Source organism: Amblyomma americanum, chromosome 1, assembly GCF_052857255.1.
Source record: "Amblyomma americanum isolate KBUSLIRL-KWMA chromosome 1, ASM5285725v1, whole genome shotgun sequence".
NCBI classification, from domain to species: domain Eukaryota; kingdom Metazoa; phylum Arthropoda; class Arachnida; order Ixodida; family Ixodidae; genus Amblyomma; species Amblyomma americanum.
Genome location: NC_135497.1, coordinates 227190872 through 227210378, shown reverse-complemented (window position 1 = coordinate 227210378; position 19507 = coordinate 227190872). Strand labels below are relative to the sequence as shown.

The following is a 19507-nucleotide window of genomic DNA, read 5'->3' as shown; positions in this document are numbered from 1 at the left end:
AAGGGCGGCAAAAGAGGGCGAGAAAGGAAGGAACCGAGCGAAGATGCATCGCACCTAACGAATAAATAGTGTATAGCGGCCTCGCGCTGTTTACAAACAATGTGACGTCTGTGGGCTTCGTGGGCGAGCCGAAACTCTGAAACCGTGGCTGATCGGGTTAGTTGGTAATTCATGACATCTAAAAAACAAAGCGCAACTTTAAGATAGGAACGAAGAAAAGAAAGCGGGAGCAAGCGAGAGTTGCAAAAAGTTTTTTCAACTTCCCTGTGGATGTGTTTAATAAGAAAAGCGTGAAACTCACCAATGAAAGCTATGATTGGCACACGGTAAAAGGATTGGCTGAAAGTTATCCTCACTGGAAAATTACTAAAGGGGCGGAGCTTTCATAGTGCGAAAGTCGGGCCACGAAATCGGCGTTACAAAACACGTTTCAAGAAAGCTAGTTGGGGGGAAGGGGGGGGGGAAGCAGAGGTCTAAAAAAAAGTCCGTGTTTTTCGCAATGTCGTCCGACGCTGCGTACAGCTTCGCATTTTAGGTCATCATTTTTGCGTTGTCGAAGTCTTTCAGGGTAGCTTTTCTTCTCGCCGATGCAGGGCCACTCAGTGCACCGCTGTTGATGAACCACTCATTCGCCTTTGATTCGTATTCGAGAGAGTGAATGTCCGAGGGCTCAAATGCATGGCTTGCGGGTTAGTTGAATACCATGCTTTCTACGTACTTACATGCGAGAGCTGCTTGGCAATCCCTTTCACACGCTCGGTGAATAGCCGCGCGCAGCTTGTGGGTAAAGCCCCCACAGCGTTTTCTGTATCAGCGACCTTAGAGGTTCCCACGCAAAATAAGTGGAGGGGGAGGGGTAGCAACATGTCCACAGGGAAAGAGAGCAACGTTCGCTGCCGGCGCTCTACGCCACAAATGAAACTGGCGATTTAGAAATTCCGCTTGAACTCCGAAATACTGATTTTTTCTTCTCTTATTTTCAACGTGAAAGCGTGCATCTTGGATGCCGAGTCAAACACGCTGGCCGTAGGCCACCGAGGCCCGCTCGTCCGACTTGTTTAAAGGGAGGTCTTGTCCGACCGTGTCCGTGGTGTTCAATTTGGTTAAAGGGAGCCATGAAGACACGGGCAGCATAGGGTTTTCTTGTGCGTGGCAACGGTTGTGGTTACTGCACCGTTTCTTTCCTATGTCAGTCAATTTCCTGTATGGCTTATGCACCACTGAACACAACACAACACATTTTCCTTCATGCTTCCATTGTCGGATACAACTCAAGAAGGAAGCAGCGAGTGCCCCTCAAAGGAGGCCCTCCAACCAATGTCGTCCACCGACAGTTATGACGTCGTGGTTATTCCCCTTGCACCCGCTAGCGTGACACCGCGGGAACTTCCAGGTGCGAGGGGAATAACCACGGCTTAAGTGGACTAAGAGTGACGTCACGAAAACCGGTCGACGCCATTGGCTAGACGGCCTCCTTTGAGCGGCATTCGCCACTTCATTCTTGAGTTCTGTCAGACCATTCCACTATAGCTGGATACAACTCAAGATCAGCAGCGGCAAGTATAGCTCTATGGAGGCTCTTAAATCAATGGCATCGACCAGTTGTGATGACGTCGGGGTTAATCCCATTTCGCAGAGGCACCTGCCAGCAACCAGGGATTTCGCTCTGGGGGATTAACTGACGTCACGTGGACATGTGTATGCCATTAACAGAAGAAAGCCGCCGCGGTGGTTGAGTGGTTATGGCACTCGGCTGCTGGCCCGAAAGACGCGGGTTCGACCCCGGCCGCGGCGGTAGAATTTCTATGGAGGCGGAATTCTAGAGGCCCGTGTGCTGTGCGATGTCAGTGCACGTTAGAGAACCCCACGTGGTCGAAATTTCCGGAGCCTTTCACTACGGCGTCTCTCATAGCCTGAGTCGCTTAGGGACGTTAAACCCTCATAAGCCATAAACCAAGCCATTAACAGAAGGGCATCCTATGAGGGGCAATCGCCGTTGCATTCTTGAGATTGTATCCGACTATCGGTTATTTTCTGCTTCCCCCGCCCGCCCCGCCTATGGCCCGTGCACCCGCCGGTTTTCAGAAGTAGGAGCCCCGCCTTTTCATTGCTACTTCGTTTCCTCTCTCTTTGGTCCAGCAGCTACGCTAGCCTACTGGCGAATTACTCTGAGTATACCATGATGGGGCGCCATATTGACGACTTTATTTCGGGGGAGGGGGGCTCCCAATGTTATATGCGTCGCGTACGTAGCTGATAACGAAGCCGCTTGTGGCGCTTGGAATCTCGTCTTAATCCCCGGTACGCTCGTTCCGCTAAGTCTCGCCGTGAGCAGGCCAACGATGTGAAGTAACTCGACTCATTACGGGTGCACTTCTGTCGCCGCAGCATCAAAGTACGGAGGTATGCAGCTTTCGTCAAAAATATACAGCCCACCGGACTTGTTTCTCCACCACGTAGCGTGGCTCCTTTTGCATGCATGTGTTACAAGCGCCCTACTATACAAAGCTGTGAAGCAAACCCGTTGGGCTTGTGTGTGTGTGTGTTTTTTTTTTATTGAAGACAGGATGTAGCGCAACACAGAAACGACGATGGACGAAAGGAAGGAGACACAGACAAGCGCTTGTCTATGTCTCCTCCCTCCTTCATCCGCCCCTTCTGTGTTGCGCTACATCCTGTCTTCAATATGGAATGCCAGCGCCCCCAAACTTCCTCCTTACTCAACTGCATATTTTCGCAAAAGGCTTGTTTTTCCTCGCGCCTTCGGCGTGGCCAGCCAATTATTATGAAGTCTATCACAGAATACGGGCTCAAGAGAGCTACTGGATACGATAAAAATGTGTCTCCAGGAGCTGGAATTCAGCGAAACAACGTTTGTGAAAGCGGAAGTAAAAACCTGATGCATTTTCAGCGTAAGGGGAGAGTCGCGTTAGTCAACACTCGCGTATCAGTTTCAAGGACAAGGAGTTTCAGGCATTCTGGTTTCAGACACGTTTTGTGTCTTTCCTCGAGGAGGCAAATGCAGCAATCTCTTAGCCACAGCTGGCCAAGCGATTTACTACACCTTAGCGCGCGTACGTGCTAGCTGCGTTCGTCTTGTTTATGGCCCAGCGTGTAAAGCCAGTTTGTTTTATACGATCATGCATTGCATCGTTCTTAAAGCGGACATTAAAAAGCTGCTCTTTCATTTCCGTCCCCTAATAGCTGTTCGTGATGAGCATTCACTATACCTGTGCCGAAAGGAGTTTATTTAAGTGACTGATCCAAGCGTATGCATGCGCACCGCAGTTACCCTACTCAAGGTGACGTCTGTGCAGGCCTGTGTTAAAATTGAGACTTTCTGGATTTTTTATAACGCACAATCGGCAGTACACGACAGCAGTTTTCGCGCGAAAGTTATGCGGCCAGGCGGACACAAAGTGAGCGGATAATTGTCATCGTCAATCGCCTAATATTTGCTAAAATCAAGATAAATTTTTTGGACATTGGAGTTCACGTTTACGCTTGTATTGAAAACTTTAAGGACATCGCTGGTAGAGCTCTCCTAGCATGCGCGTGTGGCGAAATATTCGCCTTCAAGTATTCCACACAATCCGCGTAGTTGCGCATGCAAGGCAGTGACTGTAGGAGCGAAATTCCTCCCGGCGTGACGCAGCTGTTGCACTTAGCGTTCCATCTGATAATGGCGTGGAGGAACAGGTGAGGCTGATAACTGTTTCTCTTTCACTATTGACTAGCGAAATTGAAGAAACGCCATGCGCAGCAGCTGCATTACAGTGGGGAGGACATTCGCGTCAGTCGATATCGCCTTGAATGCTCAGTTAAGTGGAAAGAGTTGAAAATTACAAGTTGAATATCTCGGAACACGTGCGTGGTAGGACAAATCTGCCAAATGAAGTAGTCTGGAAGCACCACCTCTTCTATCTTTCCCATATAAACATGCGCTGTAATTTCAGCAGGTAAAATGTAGGTAATTAAGACGATGATGATGATGATGATGATGAGTACCATTATCCTCACACCTTGTGTCTGCCTGGACGCACAGCCCACTTGCGAAAAGTGCTTCCGCAGGCTGTTCATCCTGGCTGTTCATCCTGGAGATTCAGCCTCGTTGGTGGCGATTGTTCGGCCCACTTACCTATAGTTCTCAAAATGCGCTGCCTACACTTCTTTCGCGTTGTTAAAAACGCACGTTGCTGTGGCTCGTTGATTAAAATTATCTACCGCGGGCTTCGCACGTTTATTTCAATGTCGTTTTGATCAAATAAATAATTTTTGCTTGTACAATTTGTCTGTGCAGATAACACACGACGTCGTGTCGGAATGTGTGTCCCAAAGGCCAGAGATGGATCACTGTCGAAGCCAAAGTAAAATGATTGTTCTTTGCGCACGACCTGGGCAATCACTGTCGCCGAGAAACAAAACAGACCTCGAACTATTGTTCGAGTATGATGGACAGAATTGTTTGCACCCAACTTCATCATAACCGCGCAACGCTGCGGAACTTGGGGCTCGAGTCAGTCAATCAAGGCTGGGGCTCATCGCAAAGCTATCCGTGCGCAAGGGCACGCCGTGATGTGCCCAGCCTCCGTCAGCCCCATTGGCTCCCACTGTTGCAGTGAGGGCGACGAACTGATTTCGCGCAACAAACACCCCGTGCACGTGCATTCGGTGAGCTCGCTTGCAGAGCATATTTCGTGTTCTTCACAGTGATACACAGTTGTACTGACTAAATTTTGCAAAGTTTACGGCGTCTGTTTGTATACATTGTTTGTAGGCAACACCACCCCAAGATCGTGTGACCAATGGCAATGTGCCATTTGTCGTCACGTGATTCAGGCTTGTGGTCTATGGGCCCGCATCTAGAAAACAGGTGGCAGTGCAGCGATCGTCGGTGTCTTTTTTTTCTTGCTTATTTTAGCTGTATACACTCTTTATTTAACGCGACGGAGCGCCGTTCGCTACATGCCTGCTGGTGCTGAGCTCGATTGTCGCAAGGCCTCGGTTTTGCGACGGTTAAGCAGCAGCAGTGGGCTACAGACATATCGTCGGCAGCTGAAATGGCGCAACACGTTTTTATGACGTAAATAAGCTGCTTAATGAAGCGCAATCTTTCTCGCCATTTTTGATCGCAGCTGAACTGAACTTTCTGATGCGGCAGCGACTGCTTTCGCGGTATGCGTGTTTAGCGATGAAATATACTGTTTCGGGATAGTTTTCAGCACATACCAGGACAACGGTCAAGACGGCAGGACGCAGCACTGACTTTCAACTTTTTTTTTTCATTTTTCATGGCAAAGAACACATAACCAGCAGGCGGACAGGAAATAAACGAGCTGCTGTGACATAAAACCGATGCGTAAAGACAAAATTAATTTTAGCTACAAGTCAACCCGGCCGTAGTTCTTGTCTTGTGTCCGTGTCCGCGCTGCAGGCTTGTGTATTTACAGCGGCTTCGCGACGCGTCCGAGCCTCGCCCTGCCCACTCAGCAGCAGCTGCTGCAGCGTTACTGCACCATCTCGCGAACTGTTGGCTGGGGGCGAACAGGGAAGGAATAGAAAGCGTCCCCCGAAATAGAGCGCGTTCCTTGTTCCGTCCGTCTTCGGTGGCAGCCATTGTCTTCGCCGGCGCGCGAAACGGAGACCGGCGGCGGCCGACGAGGCGTTCCCCGCTGGGAGAAAGGACTGTGGACAGCGTTGCCATAGCGCCGGGGACGGCAGTTCGGTCAGAAGTCCGCGATGCGAATTATTGCACGAGCGTCACGGAAACTTGTTCGTACCGGCGTCGAGGGAGCGGCGGCGGCCAGGGAGCTTTGCACAATGAGGTGACAGGACCTCGATATGGAATTGGCGGGCTTTTTCAGTGGCGAAAGTTTGCGAACAAATGAGGTGCAAGCTCATTTGTTTGCAAACTCTCTTGGGAAATTTGGTTCGAGCGACAAGCACAGTAGGATAGTAGCATAGTAGCATAGCATAGTACGAACATCTGAACGCTTCGCTGATGAACGAAATACATTTACCGGCACAAAAGTCAACCGTATTGCTGCTTGTAAACCGCATGAGGCGGTAGGTCGCGGCGACGCACCGAGCGAAGCTCTCGCTCGGCTGGGAGCCACTAAGCTGCTGTCGCTCATCGAGTCGGTCAGGACCTGGGTTTCCGAAAACTTCGTCCATCGCTCGGAAGCGGCTCGCGACACTATAGCAGGAGGCTTTGCGGGTACGTAACTTCCGATCCATTTTAAGAGCGAAGTTCATTTCCTTGCGCGGTATCAGCGAATATTCCGACGCTTGTTTTATCATCAGCCATGCATCGAGACCGTTCATGAAAGCCTGGCAGTAGCAGTGCAACAGGAAAGGGTGTTGTAAGGTGCCTCTCACTCATTACAAACCTCAGCACCTCAGTAATTTCAGATAGGCGCCACTGCGCACTGCTTCTCAGATCCATATATTTTATTTAAGATACAGTGTATTACCAAAGAAGGATTTCAGCATCGCTTTTATTGTACTTCATGCTAAGCAAACTCTTAAAATCTGGGTACTAGCGCAGTCACACATAAAGTGCTCTTTTGAAATGACTTGGGACAACATTGCGACGACACAAACACTGGTGTCGCAGTTCTACTTTTCTGATAACGCAAGCGGTCGCAACTGCCGCAACTGAGCAACACTGATGAAACGAACCGCTCTGCCTCCAAGTCTCGTCGCTTCGTGCGGGTGTATGTACCAGAGGCAGCGACAAGCGAAGACCATCGCCATTGGCGTCTCAAGGAAACATCGTTTCATGTGTTTACCGCTTCATCATCATCCGGGTTTGTCATGTTCACTGTCAGAGTTGAAGGAAGAGAGTGAATCGTAATATATGAAGATTCTGAAGAGTACCATATGAGTCAAGGTTTTAACGCGACATGGCTATATATATGGCCGACAGCCCATAGTTGGACAGGTGCGAGTTACGTCGCACAACGTACGTTTCCCTAGCCACCATACACTAAGGAAAGACGGGATCGGTTTATGTGCCATCAGCGCCAAATGAGACACGAATAAAGTAACTGAAACGCAAAGACGAAGGGACAGAATAATAGTTGCTGGAGAGGGGATACAGACAAGGTCCATTAACATTTTGACGCCGCGGTCTTTGCACCATCGAAGTGTGAGCCATGTGCGGTAATGCTAAGTCTCCATCAGCTAATACATTCATTGTCTTGCTGGTCCCGTCGCAGCTGCGTTCGCGTTTCATTTGGCGCTGCCAGTACATCTGTATTGCAGCAGCTGTCACTTGTAATCTTGCAAAGCACTAAATCGCTTGACCGTCGCATAAACATAAGCAACGAAACGGACCAAGACGAGTCAAATGCTTCCCCAACGACAATAGTAAAGAAGTGAATGTGCTGCGTAACACTGTTCGAATGTTTTCAAATTTCATGGTCACGTCGACAGGCGCAAAAAGATACAGTGCCAAAGCATATGACTGACTACACGGGGCGAGGTATAAAGTTCTTGTTTCTGTTGTCGAGACGTGAAATGGCATATATCGTAACTCGAGGATCGGCTGTGGAGGATCGAGATGGCTGCCTTTGTCTTTGTTCCCTTTTTCTTTCTACTCTCTTTACATGCTTTTCAAAAAGGAAATGCGCTCACTATAGCTAATCTTCGCAAAATTTCGATGGCTTTGCGAATGTTTCGCTGAATATTACGATGGTCACAATGCTGTTCTGGGAGTTGTCTTGGGGACATTCTTTTTTCCGTCCCATGCAAACTTCGTGCTCGCGTTTTCTTCAAGGTCTAAGTGGATCGAAGTGTTGTTATTTTCTGAGTCCTATCCTCTGCAGAGTGACAAATTATTACACGCTCTGTAAAAAAAATATGGCCGCTCTTCTAGAGCACTGTCGATTACTTGCTGATTGAACAACAATGTGGCCGTATACAAACAGAATGTGTGGGAAAATCCACAAGAATTTCGCTCCTACGAGGCTGACTTTGGCTCCGTTGTGCGCGTGGCTGGTCGCCGCGAGTAGCTCGGGCTGACCACTTGCCATATGCGTGTCCTTGCGCAGTGGAGCCCGAGACCAAGTACGTGGCCAACATGCACGGCAACGAGGTGTTGGGCCGTGAGCTGATGCTGGCGCTGGCCTGGTACCTTTGCCGCCAATACCGAGAAGGAGACCAAGAGGTGTCCGCGTTGCTGAACTCAACGCGCATCCACATCATGCCCAGCATGAACCCTGACGGGTGGGACACCGCGGCCAGGGTGAGCTGTTCATTATAGTATAAGACGCCTATCATGCAGTCCGTCTTAGGCTCCGCCTCCCGCGGCCAGACACAGCAGCGATTCTCCGCTGTCTTCAAATGACGCAGATGTTAAACAGCACTTTCCATGTGGTTTAATTCTGGTCACGAGCATGTCAATACTCCCGTGCATCTATCTACAAAACCCTTGCAAGTTGCCGAAGGCTAGACCAAAACTGCGTCAACCAAGTACCTTGCGTGCATTGTCTCAAGGCAATAGTATTTGTTCTATTCCCGAGGACCGGAATGTGCGTCGGTACAGCGACGCTCGTCACTGGTCCCAGCGTGGCCACCACGCCTGTCAGTCTATAGACTGAACCTCAACGACAGGCATTTTCGGGAAAGTATGCCATTACTAAGCGATATAACCGGAGCTGGCAGAGTGCGCTATAAGAAGGAAGCGTAGCGTAAGCAAAGATCTCACGGTTGCCGTGCCCCGTTGCCGACGCAGTCTGCTCGCGAAGACTGGGTGAGCGGCCGCGCAAACGCCATGGGCGTGGACCTGAACCGGGACTTCCCCGATTTGGAGCGCATCCTGCGGGAGAAGGGCCTCCGAAGGATCAAGCCAGACCACCTCTTCAAGGGGGAGCTCACACATCCGGTACGTACTACAGGTGCTGCGTTTACGTCTATTGGCTGCATTGCTGGCAAGAGGATGGGAGCGTTAAGGTTTGCGGTTTGCATAAGGAAGATGTTCAAGGAGTCCTGATGGTCGCGAATGGGGCGAACATGGCAGTGCGGTTAACTCAAAATCGCGAACTGCTTCAAGTGTGTTGATAGTGGTGGTATGTTGTCATGGAACCCAGATGCTTGGCAGAAATTCAACTGGCTGACCGCGGGGCCACCAGCATCTGTAGTATACGTGAGCATAGCGCTTGTCTGACCGCCGTGAGATTATGAGAAGTAGCATAACGAGACGTACATCTTCGTCTTGTCTACTGTGTGGCTACCTAGCGAGGCGCCTCCCCATCCTTTGAAAACACTGCACCGTGCCCAAACCGACCACTGCGAAAAGAAAGTAACAGCTATTACGCTTGTAAATGACATGCAAACCAAAGGGATTATAAACTGGGGAATACACGGCGTTCGACTCGCCACCAAAGGGTATAAGTTAATACTCGCCCATGCATGCTGGAGCAGGGATGACGCTGTACGACCACGGGGCCTGCTGGTGGGAACGCTCTCGCCTACATACCTCGCTGTCGAATAGCGGGAGCCCGCCGCGTGCATGATCATTTCCTGGACGGTATAGAGACCAGAAACAAACTGCTCACATCCTTGCATCAACCTCGCCATTGCGCCGCGAAGGGAAGATGAACATCATGGACTCTTCTAAACTCTGCTTTGCTCCGAGAGCTGATGCTTGTGAAGAGAGCGAGGGCACTTTGTAGTCAGGCGCGAGACTGCATGCAGGAAAGAACCTTGTATAGAGATAACAGCGACTATATGTACGTTTACTGAAAATCGACTTGCATTACACACGTGCGCCTGTCCATCTGGAATGACTTGGGTGTACACGTACCAGCCTTTAAAAAACGTAAAGTACATTCGTGGCAGGTTTTTAATTTTGACTCTGTGCACTTTAAGATGATATTTTTATGTGTCGTTCAGTGGCTGAACCAAAAACGCCGTTGAAGTACACCATGCGCTCACACGCGTCCGCAGGTCCAGCCAGAGACGAAGGCTGTGATGGAGTGGATCCTGTCGCTGCCGTTCGTGCTGTCGGCAAATTTCCACGGTGGAGCTTTGGTGGCGAACTACCCTTTCGACGACACGCTCGACGGCTCCCAGAAGAAGTACACGTCGGCACCAGATGACGCCACATTTAGGTACGTGCAGGTGCCGTCCCAAAGGCACCACTGCGCCCCGCCAGCAGGGCCGTGCTCTAGAGCTGTAGTCCTGCAGAGTTTTTTCATGCTATGTATACGAACGGAAAACCGAGTGCGCTGGTGAATGGCGAGCCATAGCCAGGACTCCTCGGTGCACTTTTTGTCTCCAGAGGCTGTCCATCTATTGATGCACAGCAAACACCCTTCGCTCGCGTCACGAAGTGCTACGCTACGCTGGGAAAGCTGGCACGCTATGGTCGAAAGCCTTACTTCCCTTAGAGCTCAGGCGGAAGAATGAATTCATTTCTCGTTGGATTGGAGCGGCAAGTCGCACCAGCCGATCCAGGTTGTCCTGCACGGCGCACAACAAAATGCCGGAGGATCATCGGTGATGCAATGTGATCGCATGATCACATTGGATCATATGTGAAAAATACATGTGTGCTCGTATGTATACGCAGAAACGTGTTTTGTTTCTATTCTTTCGTAGTGTATAGCTAACTCCGGTTGTTCTTACCTCGCTAGTCACCAGTAGCTCGAGGGAAACAGCATTTGTTTATAATAACAGCTGCGCGTTACGTTGGGTACAGCGATTTCGTGTCCACATCATGCAGGCGATACACGCTCGGACCGGCACAGAAGCGTGTACCGCGCCCCGGCCGCTTAATACGAGGAAGACCCGACAGTAGAGGAAAATGTTTACACGTGAATAAATGCAGTTAACATCTACGTGAGCTCAGTATATGATACAAAGGAAAGATATACGGCTGTGTCAAATTCGTGACGTTAAAGAGTGCAACGCATGTAGAGGAATACTCCAATGCGGAGTAGGTTGCAATTAAGGGTGTAAGTTACTCACTATCACCCACCTGATCGCAGCATGTGGGCTACGAAGGCTGAACAGCTTTGTCAGAAACTTCGAGGTTCAAGAAAAATTCTTTCTCGTCCGGGGTTCAAACCCAGAACCATCCGGACCAGGGCGGTTTTTTCTTCAACTGCGAAGTTTCTGAGAAAGCTGTGGACTACCTTTCCTTCGTAGCCTGTGTGGCTGCGGTCAGGTGGGTGCTAATGAGCAATTTACTCCCTTAACTATAATAAAAACGAACTCGGTTTTTTCGCCCTCGCCGGCACGAAGAAGCGACGGCGCGAGCTGTGCCTTCCGACTGTCTTCTATAGCGCTTGACAAACAAGACATCATAAGCGCCAACTTTTAATCTAATTCATTTCTAAAACTGAAAGACATACGAAAATATCTACACTCACTAATACAGAAAAACATACACGATCACGAACAACGCCACGCGATGTAAGGACAGCAGATGTGGAAAGATGCACAGTGCGCCTAAAGCGGCAACCCCATGGACACTTCCTCGCGTATGTGCGGAGCGCCCGCGCGCCCAGCGCCGCGCCGCGACGGGCGTCGAAACGGGGCATGCACCTCCATGCTCCTGGTGCTGGCTCGTTCCCCCTCTCGAGCCGACAAGGGGGTGCTGAAAGGACGACTTAACCGCGAAGAAAACCGGGAGGGGGGGCTGAAAGATCTCCAAGCCATGAAAAAAAAATGTCCTCGAGAGCCCCGCGGTCCTCCGATTGTTGTAAACCGGACCCCGCTTCCGGCGCGCGCGCAAGTGCCTGAGCGCAGGCGCGTCGCGCATGCGCAGACAGGCTCCAGCGTACGCCCGTGCGCGCAGGCGCTCCGCCCGTACGCCTAGGATGTGTCTATCGAGTTGGGGCTTTGACGCGATCACATCACAGTCACATTCGCCAAATGCGAAATTTCCTCATCCGATGGATACAGGGACGGAGTGCACATGTGTACAGCCGCGCATCACTGTTGTAAAACTTGCAGTGTGGTGAAGTCATGTGCTGTGGTCGCCTGTGCGTGCAGGCACCTGGCACACACGTACGCGTCCAGCCACCCGCGTATGAAGCAGGGCGAGATGTGCGGCGGGGACGCCTTCCGAGACACCGGCGGCATCACCAACGGGGCCGCCTGGTACGCCGTCGCCGGAGGTGGGTCGCCCAGTCTCCATTGCACAGCGCGGTCTGCAAGGAAAGAGACAGAAGAAAAGAAAAATACGCGCGCTACTATTTATGTCACGCACTCCGCTGGCCCGTTTCACATGCTGCGACTGGATCGAAAACATTCGGTGTAGTCGGTGAGGCCGCAGTGCGATCTTCGGTCAGTGCTTTCACATGCAACACCGACACAACGATTTCGGTCGGAGGAACAGGCAAGGTTTCTTGATATTTGCATAGGCAACCCATTATTAAACGCGACAGAAACATCACACAGAATGTGTCGATGATTTTATGACCAGCGTATTTTTAGATGCAAGGCATTATTCCGTATGTTTTGATTAGAATAAACAGTTTTGCTTCCACCGCAGTAACAGCTCCCACGTGACCACACGTCGCACGCCGTCTCGGCGCTCCCCAATGGTCAGTCGCAGAGCGAACGCACCGACGCTGCGACTGAATACCAACCGGACGGAACTCGATCGCAAGCCGTCTGCGACTAGACCGACGGCTCTCCCCAGTCGCAGACCGACAGAATTCGCAGCGTCGCAGGCGAAAATCGCATGCATGCGAAACGGGCCGCTCTCGTTGGAGGCTTCCGGCGAATAATTTGACAGGGCATATTTTCTTTTTTTACCTGCATCAAAGATCGTATAAAGCGCAGTTTGCAACACGAAAGCTACTTTCTTTTTTGTCGTATAGCTGCTTTAGCTGAAATGGGTTGCCACATAATAATTGGGCTTTAAGCGCCTTTTTTTTTTTGCCGAGAAGTGTGCCATGAGGCATAAGTTGAGAAAGGGGAAGGAATGCAGGAGATAGAAAGTTAAAAGAAGGAGTGAAAACCCTCGCATACTCATGCAGTTTCACGTGCGAAAGAGGTAATATTTAGTGCTGACGCTATGGTATGAATTAGAGCTTAGCTGGGCAATGATTTGGTCGCCGACGCACCACTCGTGCGTGCTGCTTGCACCTCTGTGTGGTAGTGATCAACTTTTTCGCAGGCTGCGTTTGCGCGCATCCGCAAAATATACACGTCCCCATTTTTTTTTATTACTAATAAGCATTTCACCACTCGATGTGGGTTACTATTTTAGCTATAAATTTTGGTATGCTAATGAGTAAATAGATAGTTTCTTCCGCGCTGTAAAATGGTATCGATGTCTGTGAAGTTGCGATTGGTCGCGCGTTTGTACAGATACGCTAACCCTAGCACGTGACGTTAAGATCGGATTTTAATGCTGCGGACGGCTTAACTTGGGTTTTGTTAAGCACCCCGCAGCACATTTCAAAACGATTTCTGGCGGAGGTTAGAAAATTATCATTCAAATGAAATATTTACTCACCATTTAGTAGATAAAGATTCTGATGCAGACGTACAGTCTTGGTCAAAAGTATTAAGGCCACACAGCGTTCAGCTGCAGCGAAATGAATGTTCCTATAGAATGCTACATGTAGCGCATCATTCAAAACACAGGAAGCTTCTCTACTGTAAGAAGAAACCTGCTGCTAGCATTTCAAGGTCATTCGGTCCTTAACAGTGCCGCAATGGCTCTGTTATGCGGCTGAAGCGAAAAGCCTCTGACCTTGAGACTTTTGACCGAGACTGTACGTTCAAGAATAGAAGTCTCGAGCCTTCCTTTGTTTTTATTGTTGCAACTTCGCAAAATATGCTCGAACTTGGCCGACCTCTAACTAAATGTCCTCATGTACATATGGGCGCATACGATATTAGCAATATTTTCAAATTAGTTTTCATAGTCCGCATGAGTCATGTTCACGGTCGTACAGTCGCTGATCACAAACGAATCGTGATCCTCTCTGTCTTCATCGAGTGATCTAAGCGTGACGCTGTGAAGCGGCATATACAGTATTGTGCGTTTTTATCGTGAAGACTTTAAAAAATTTCCCCGCCTCAACCGCTGGCTCATTTGCGGTGAAACTGCACACAGAGCTTGCGTATTATGGTAACTTTTGTATCGTATTAAGTTTGACGACGGTACTTACTTAGTTGAGCCGTGCATGATGCGAAAACGGAATCGACTACGTAGAGATCGGTGAACCAAAACGCGCAGACGACGTTTTTTTGCTGAAGGGTGGCAGTGGCGCCATCTGTTTACGGCAGTGAAAAACGTCACGACAGCCGAGACGAGCGTTGCAAACAATATTCTTTGAAAGGTAAAGCCTCGTTAAATCAGTTGTTCTGATATTTTTTCCGCTCAATTAGCCGAAAATGTTGTAAGCGCTTCAGTTGAAGCAGACGAAACGGCCGGAACGGCATATTCAGAGGGCCCGCGCTTCTTGCAACGCTCGCCTCGGCGGACTTGCCGTTACGCTTTCGACTGCCGAAAACAGATGGCGCCACTGCCGCCATTCAGCGAAAAAACGTCGTCTGAGGGTTTTGGTTTGCCGATCTCTACGTAGACGATTACGTTTTCGCATCATGCACGGATCAAATAAGTAAGTGCCGTTGTCAAACTTGCTACGATACAAAAGTTACCATAATACGCAAGCTCTGTGTGCAGTTTCATCGCAAATGAGCCAGCGGTTGAGGCGGGGAAACTTTTGAAAGTCTTCACGATAAAAATGCACAATACTGTATAGTCAGCCTGCCATATAGAAACCCCCTGGCGCATCGAGCTAGATCTTTATCGTGAGTTCGGTATCCCTCGCAGGCATGCAGGATTTCAACTACCTCGGCTCGAACGACTTTGAGATCACGGTCGAGCTGGGCTGCCGCAAGTTCCCGCCGGAGTCTGAGCTGCGAAAGGAGTGGGAGGACAACAAGCAGGCGCTCCTCAACTTCCTGTGGCAGGTACGCGAAGGCGCGCAAGTGTACTTCTCTAGACCTGTGCTGATGCCAACGGGCACAGCTGTACTCGTGAACACTTCCTCCTACACGTTCCACCAAAATGGACCAGTGTCCGCACTCAGTGTTTTCTGTACTAGCTTTTTGTTGACAACTTGGCGCCGAAGCATTATATGCGTACACGTCGTGGTTGCGTACTTACAACGTTTTCACTCAGTCAGTGCTCTGGCTGAGTGATAAAATGGACTTTACACCGACAGCGTTCTGAGGTGTTGGGCATCGGCTTTGATCTACAACTCAAGCTACAGCCTCAGAAAGTACTGATTTTTGGGTATATTATTGGCGATTTTCACGAAATCAACGCCTTGCGGCGGCGCGGCGAGCTATAGTCTAAAGATCTGCGCGCGGAACCACGCTGTTTGGTCCGTTGCGTGAGTGGTCCGCCGGCGCACTCAGACATTATTGTGAGAGTTTTGCGGTAAAAATATATCTTAGAACCCTTTTTACGTGAATGTTTGCATGCTGACGAGATAGAAGAGGCAGTAAGTGCCACTGGGCGAGTTTTCTGATACCAGATATACAGAGAATCTGTGAACAGGAGAGAGAGAGAGTGCTTATTGACAGGAAAGGCAGAGAGGTTGGCCGGAAAAATAAGTGAACAGGAGGCTTGCACGCAGTGTAGTGGAGCGCTTGCAGTACCGTGACAGCACAGTTCTTATCAGACACCCAGCATCGATTTGTAAAAAGGTGACGCGTGGACCTATGTAAATACCAGCCGCCATTTGTTAACAACCATCGCTGAGCACACATGACTAACGGAATAGCGAGGAGTTTAGCGAATGCCCCTGTAATGGCAGGCCTCATTACGGGGCGTGCGTTTTTGGTGATTTATTACCCACTAAAAGTTGGGGATCATATAGTAATTCTTTTTGCACTTCGTAACTGCCCTTGCATTCGATGTGACTGGAAACATGCACTCAGGCGGTTGGTAAGAACCGAACAGAATCAGAGAAAACGATTGTATCATAGAGGCCTTACATTCATTACATGCCTTCCATTCACTGCTTGCGCAGAAACAGGGAGCGCAAGGCGCGGTTGCTCCGAGGAAATTGCGCGCGGGGAAGGCGATCTCGTGTGTTCTCGCTTTGCACGTGTAAGCACGATTAAAAATCTCTATTTGTATACCTAAGGTAGCTCATGGTCATTAAAATTTATGAGCACGGAAAACCGCGCAGAGGGGGCACATTTAGCAGTTAAAACTCGTGAGACAGCGAGGACGTTTCCAGTTTGTTTTCTGTGCAAGCTCCATGACAGTCACCGAGTCCTGTTTACCTGTACTGCTAAGTTTAAAAAAATGCACTTCTCGTTCTGTCATTCACGCGTTGTGCAAGTCTATAACTTCAATGTTGTTGATTTTAAATTCCTTGTCGCTTGTTTAGTCCTTTTTACACCGTCGGGTAACGAAAGATCGGCTCACACCAGGTCGCCACCAACCGCAGACAAGCGCAAGTTTGTCGTGAAATTTCAAAACAGGCACGATTCTACCTAAGCTGCGCCCAGAAGTAGTCCTCCTTGCGCCGCCATGTCGGAGAAACTGAAGCACCCTCTCGTGAAAATCGTTAATATGACTTGATTCATGAAGCAGCGTCACGACTGACTCAGTTCGACCTGTATGGAAAATAAAATCAGTTCGATGAAATAATGCACCACATCTGGACAGGTCATCATAATCAGGCCATCGAGGTGACGGTGAAGTTAAGCGTGCTGCACGAGAGCTGACAAGTCAAAAAGCGCTCCACAATCGCTTCCAGGCGCACATCGGGATCAAGGGCCTCGTCACCGACAGCCTGTCAGGCGAGCCAATCGCCGACGCGGACGTGGAGGTGACCAACGTCACCGGCGGAGAGCCCACGCTTATCCGTCACAACGTCCTCACCAGTGAGTACTATATGTTGAAACTTCGTTTTCTTTTCGTGTTTAACCTGTGTGTCCTTTGTATGTGATTTCCTTAAATACGCTTCATGAGACGAAACCCAGACACCTCTCGCTTGTTTATGGCCGGCGGCGGCTCCCCTCGGGCGACGGGACTCTGGGAACCCGAGGGAGAGGGCCAAAGGTTGAGACCAGCAGAGAGCTCTGGAGGGGCAAGGGAAAAGGGCAGAACGAGCGGGGAGCCCCAGCGATGAGCATGCAATTTTTCGAGCTCTTGCTCCCCTCCTAACGAACAGTTTGATTGTTTCTTGTTTCTTGCAATAAACGAAGTTACATAAACGATAACAGTCTACTGTCATTAGAAACGAAAGCTAAATCAGTTAGTTTTCTACAACACTATAAACAGCACGGAACACAGAGCTCGAAGTGGCGGGTTCGATTTCTGGCTGGGCTGCGCAGATAGGAAGTGCATGCGTGTAGCCAGACATATAGGTTACCAGGCAGGTGAAACAGCACCTTCCCTCCGCTATTTCGTTGGCCCCACCGAAGCGCGCGCAGTCCAATTCACCTGTCCCGAGGGGGTAAAAGAAAATTATCTGGCTTCGCCACACAGCCTAGGTGATGGCGCTGGCCCAAGGGCTTCGATACACTGGAATGGCTGCATCGCTGGCAAAGAGGAGAAAAGTGCCACAGACGAGCATGTTGGCGTCTTCGCAGGCGAGAACGGCGAATACTGGCGGCTATTGATCCCCGGCACGTACATGGTCCGGGTCTACCGGGAGGGCTACGTTCCCGCCCAGAAGCAGGTCACAGTCGAGTACCGGCCCCGCACAGAGGCCCAGCGCGTGGACTTCCAGCTGAAGCCGGTTGCTGCCAGGGCCATGGTAAGTCGACGACCTAGCATTACGTGCATTTCTTGCTTAGCCCTCCGACTTTAACGCCGAAAACTGTCTAACTGCATACGAAGACGGGGCAACGAGGGAACGACATGCGTGCTAGTGCTTCACATGGAAAGACGCGTAACATATTTGGCTCCAGGATAATTGATTATAAGTGACCGGGAGAGTTGAGGGCACTGCAGAACAACAAAAGATAAACCCCTGCAAGTGCTAACTGTGCTCTAGATGACAGTAGCACTCCACGCGCGATGGCAGTACGTGTCAGTGATGTCGGTGCCTCGGCCCCTATTCCAGCCACTGTACCTCGGCGCAAGAAAAAGGACAGTCGTCGCCATCTACCGTGCGTATTACGGTCTCTAAACTAGGTGGTCGCCCAAATACGCGAATCACAGCCGGGGCGATCGAGGCGCAGACTTCGGTTAAAAAAAATTCTAAGGACGATTACGATGCTCCCTAATGCAAAATTTGAGCTCAGCTCTAGACGTGTTTTGATTTTGCAATATATTGAGGTAAAGAATTTAAGAGATATGTGCATGTATGTACAGTTATAAAGCACTCTCTATTTTCCAAGGACACTCGTTCTTCAAGTAACACGCCTCTCCCAGTCTTTGATCGTCATGAAGGCGGCGTTGTGGTTGGAGAAATTGATGGATATGTTCATCCTGCTGCACCAATGCATGGCTCATAAGCAGACGGTTTGTACTAAGAATACAGCATAATGGCGTGGCAGGAGCGTACAATCTAACGCGTGCAGCACATTTCACAGCACCGCCCGCCGCGGAGCGGAGCGTGGCGCGACTGCGAGGAGGCAGCGCGTGGGTGCGCGTGCAGCTGCAGACAAACCTCCCCTCCCCTAGCCATATCTATCTCCGCCCATGCAGTGGTGCTGGACGACGGCGCGCACCACTTTGGCACCATCTGTGAGCGAGCGGCGGTAATTTCGTTCGCTTGGCACAGCCGGTCTCGAGGGTAGCGCACTCGCTCTCCCCCCCTCGCACTTGGTTACACCGACAGCGACGCGGCTTAACCCACGAACGGGCGCTTAAAGAGCTGCGCTCTCAAACTCTGAAAAGGAAGGGTGAACGACGCCAACAAAGCTATTCTGGCGTTTGGTCCGCCTTCGTGTCTACAGCATTCCCTGCAGCCACCGCTACTCCACCAAGGCTTCACGCGTCCCTCCTGGGGCCGCCCACACTCGTTTGCCGTTGTAAGAACTTCCACGTCCGTTTACGATGGCGATTATCTCGTGGCGCCCAACACTAACGTCCGTTTGACCCGAAATGTTACACTCCCCAACAAACACAAAACCTCAACCCAGCTAGCACCTACACATTACAACAATGTTACGTTTCTGTTTCGTCCAAACATTAATACAATGTTCTTAATGTCTTTTTTGTCTAACCTTTTTGTAATGCTACAAATAAATGTTAGTATAGCTTTTCCATAACATTAATTAAACATTTAACAACATATGTATAACATTCTCGAGAATGGTAAAGCAACCCTAGGGGCACAATTAAGCATGCTTGTGCAGGGTTGCAGACCCGTCAGTTGTGATGGTACACAATTTACAATGCTTTGCAAGAACCAAAAACGACGGCAACCCTTAATTGAGCTCCATTATACAACATGCAACTTGTATACACTCACCTCCGAACGGATACCGTGGAGTCAATCTCATTATTTTAATGTTCGGTACTATCTGGGATTATGTACCAAAATTAACCCATGAGGAC

The 19507-nt window shown here is 49.9% G+C and overlaps 1 protein-coding gene across 2 annotated transcripts in view; it reads left to right on the top strand.

Moving 5' to 3' along the window:
* Positions 1-19507, top strand: part of LOC144114701 (carboxypeptidase E-like) — a 44749-nt gene that overhangs the window by 22588 nt on the left and 2654 nt on the right. The window contains exons 1-8 of one of the 2 annotated variants that reach the window (XM_077648601.1): positions 5690-5825; positions 8055-8248; positions 8738-8887; positions 9952-10115; positions 12004-12128; positions 14807-14946; positions 16752-16878; positions 17590-17756. In XM_077648601.1, the coding sequence (XP_077504727.1) occupies positions 8084-8248; positions 8738-8887; positions 9952-10115; positions 12004-12128; positions 14807-14946; positions 16752-16878; positions 17590-17756 (1038 nt within the window). In that variant the 5' untranslated portion in view covers positions 5690-5825; positions 8055-8083. Of the gene's footprint in view, positions 1-5689; positions 5826-8054; positions 8249-8737; positions 8888-9951; positions 10116-12003; positions 12129-14806; positions 14947-16751; positions 16879-17589; positions 17757-19507 lie in introns of those variants that run through there. The other variant, XM_077648600.1, reaches the window with a different exon arrangement.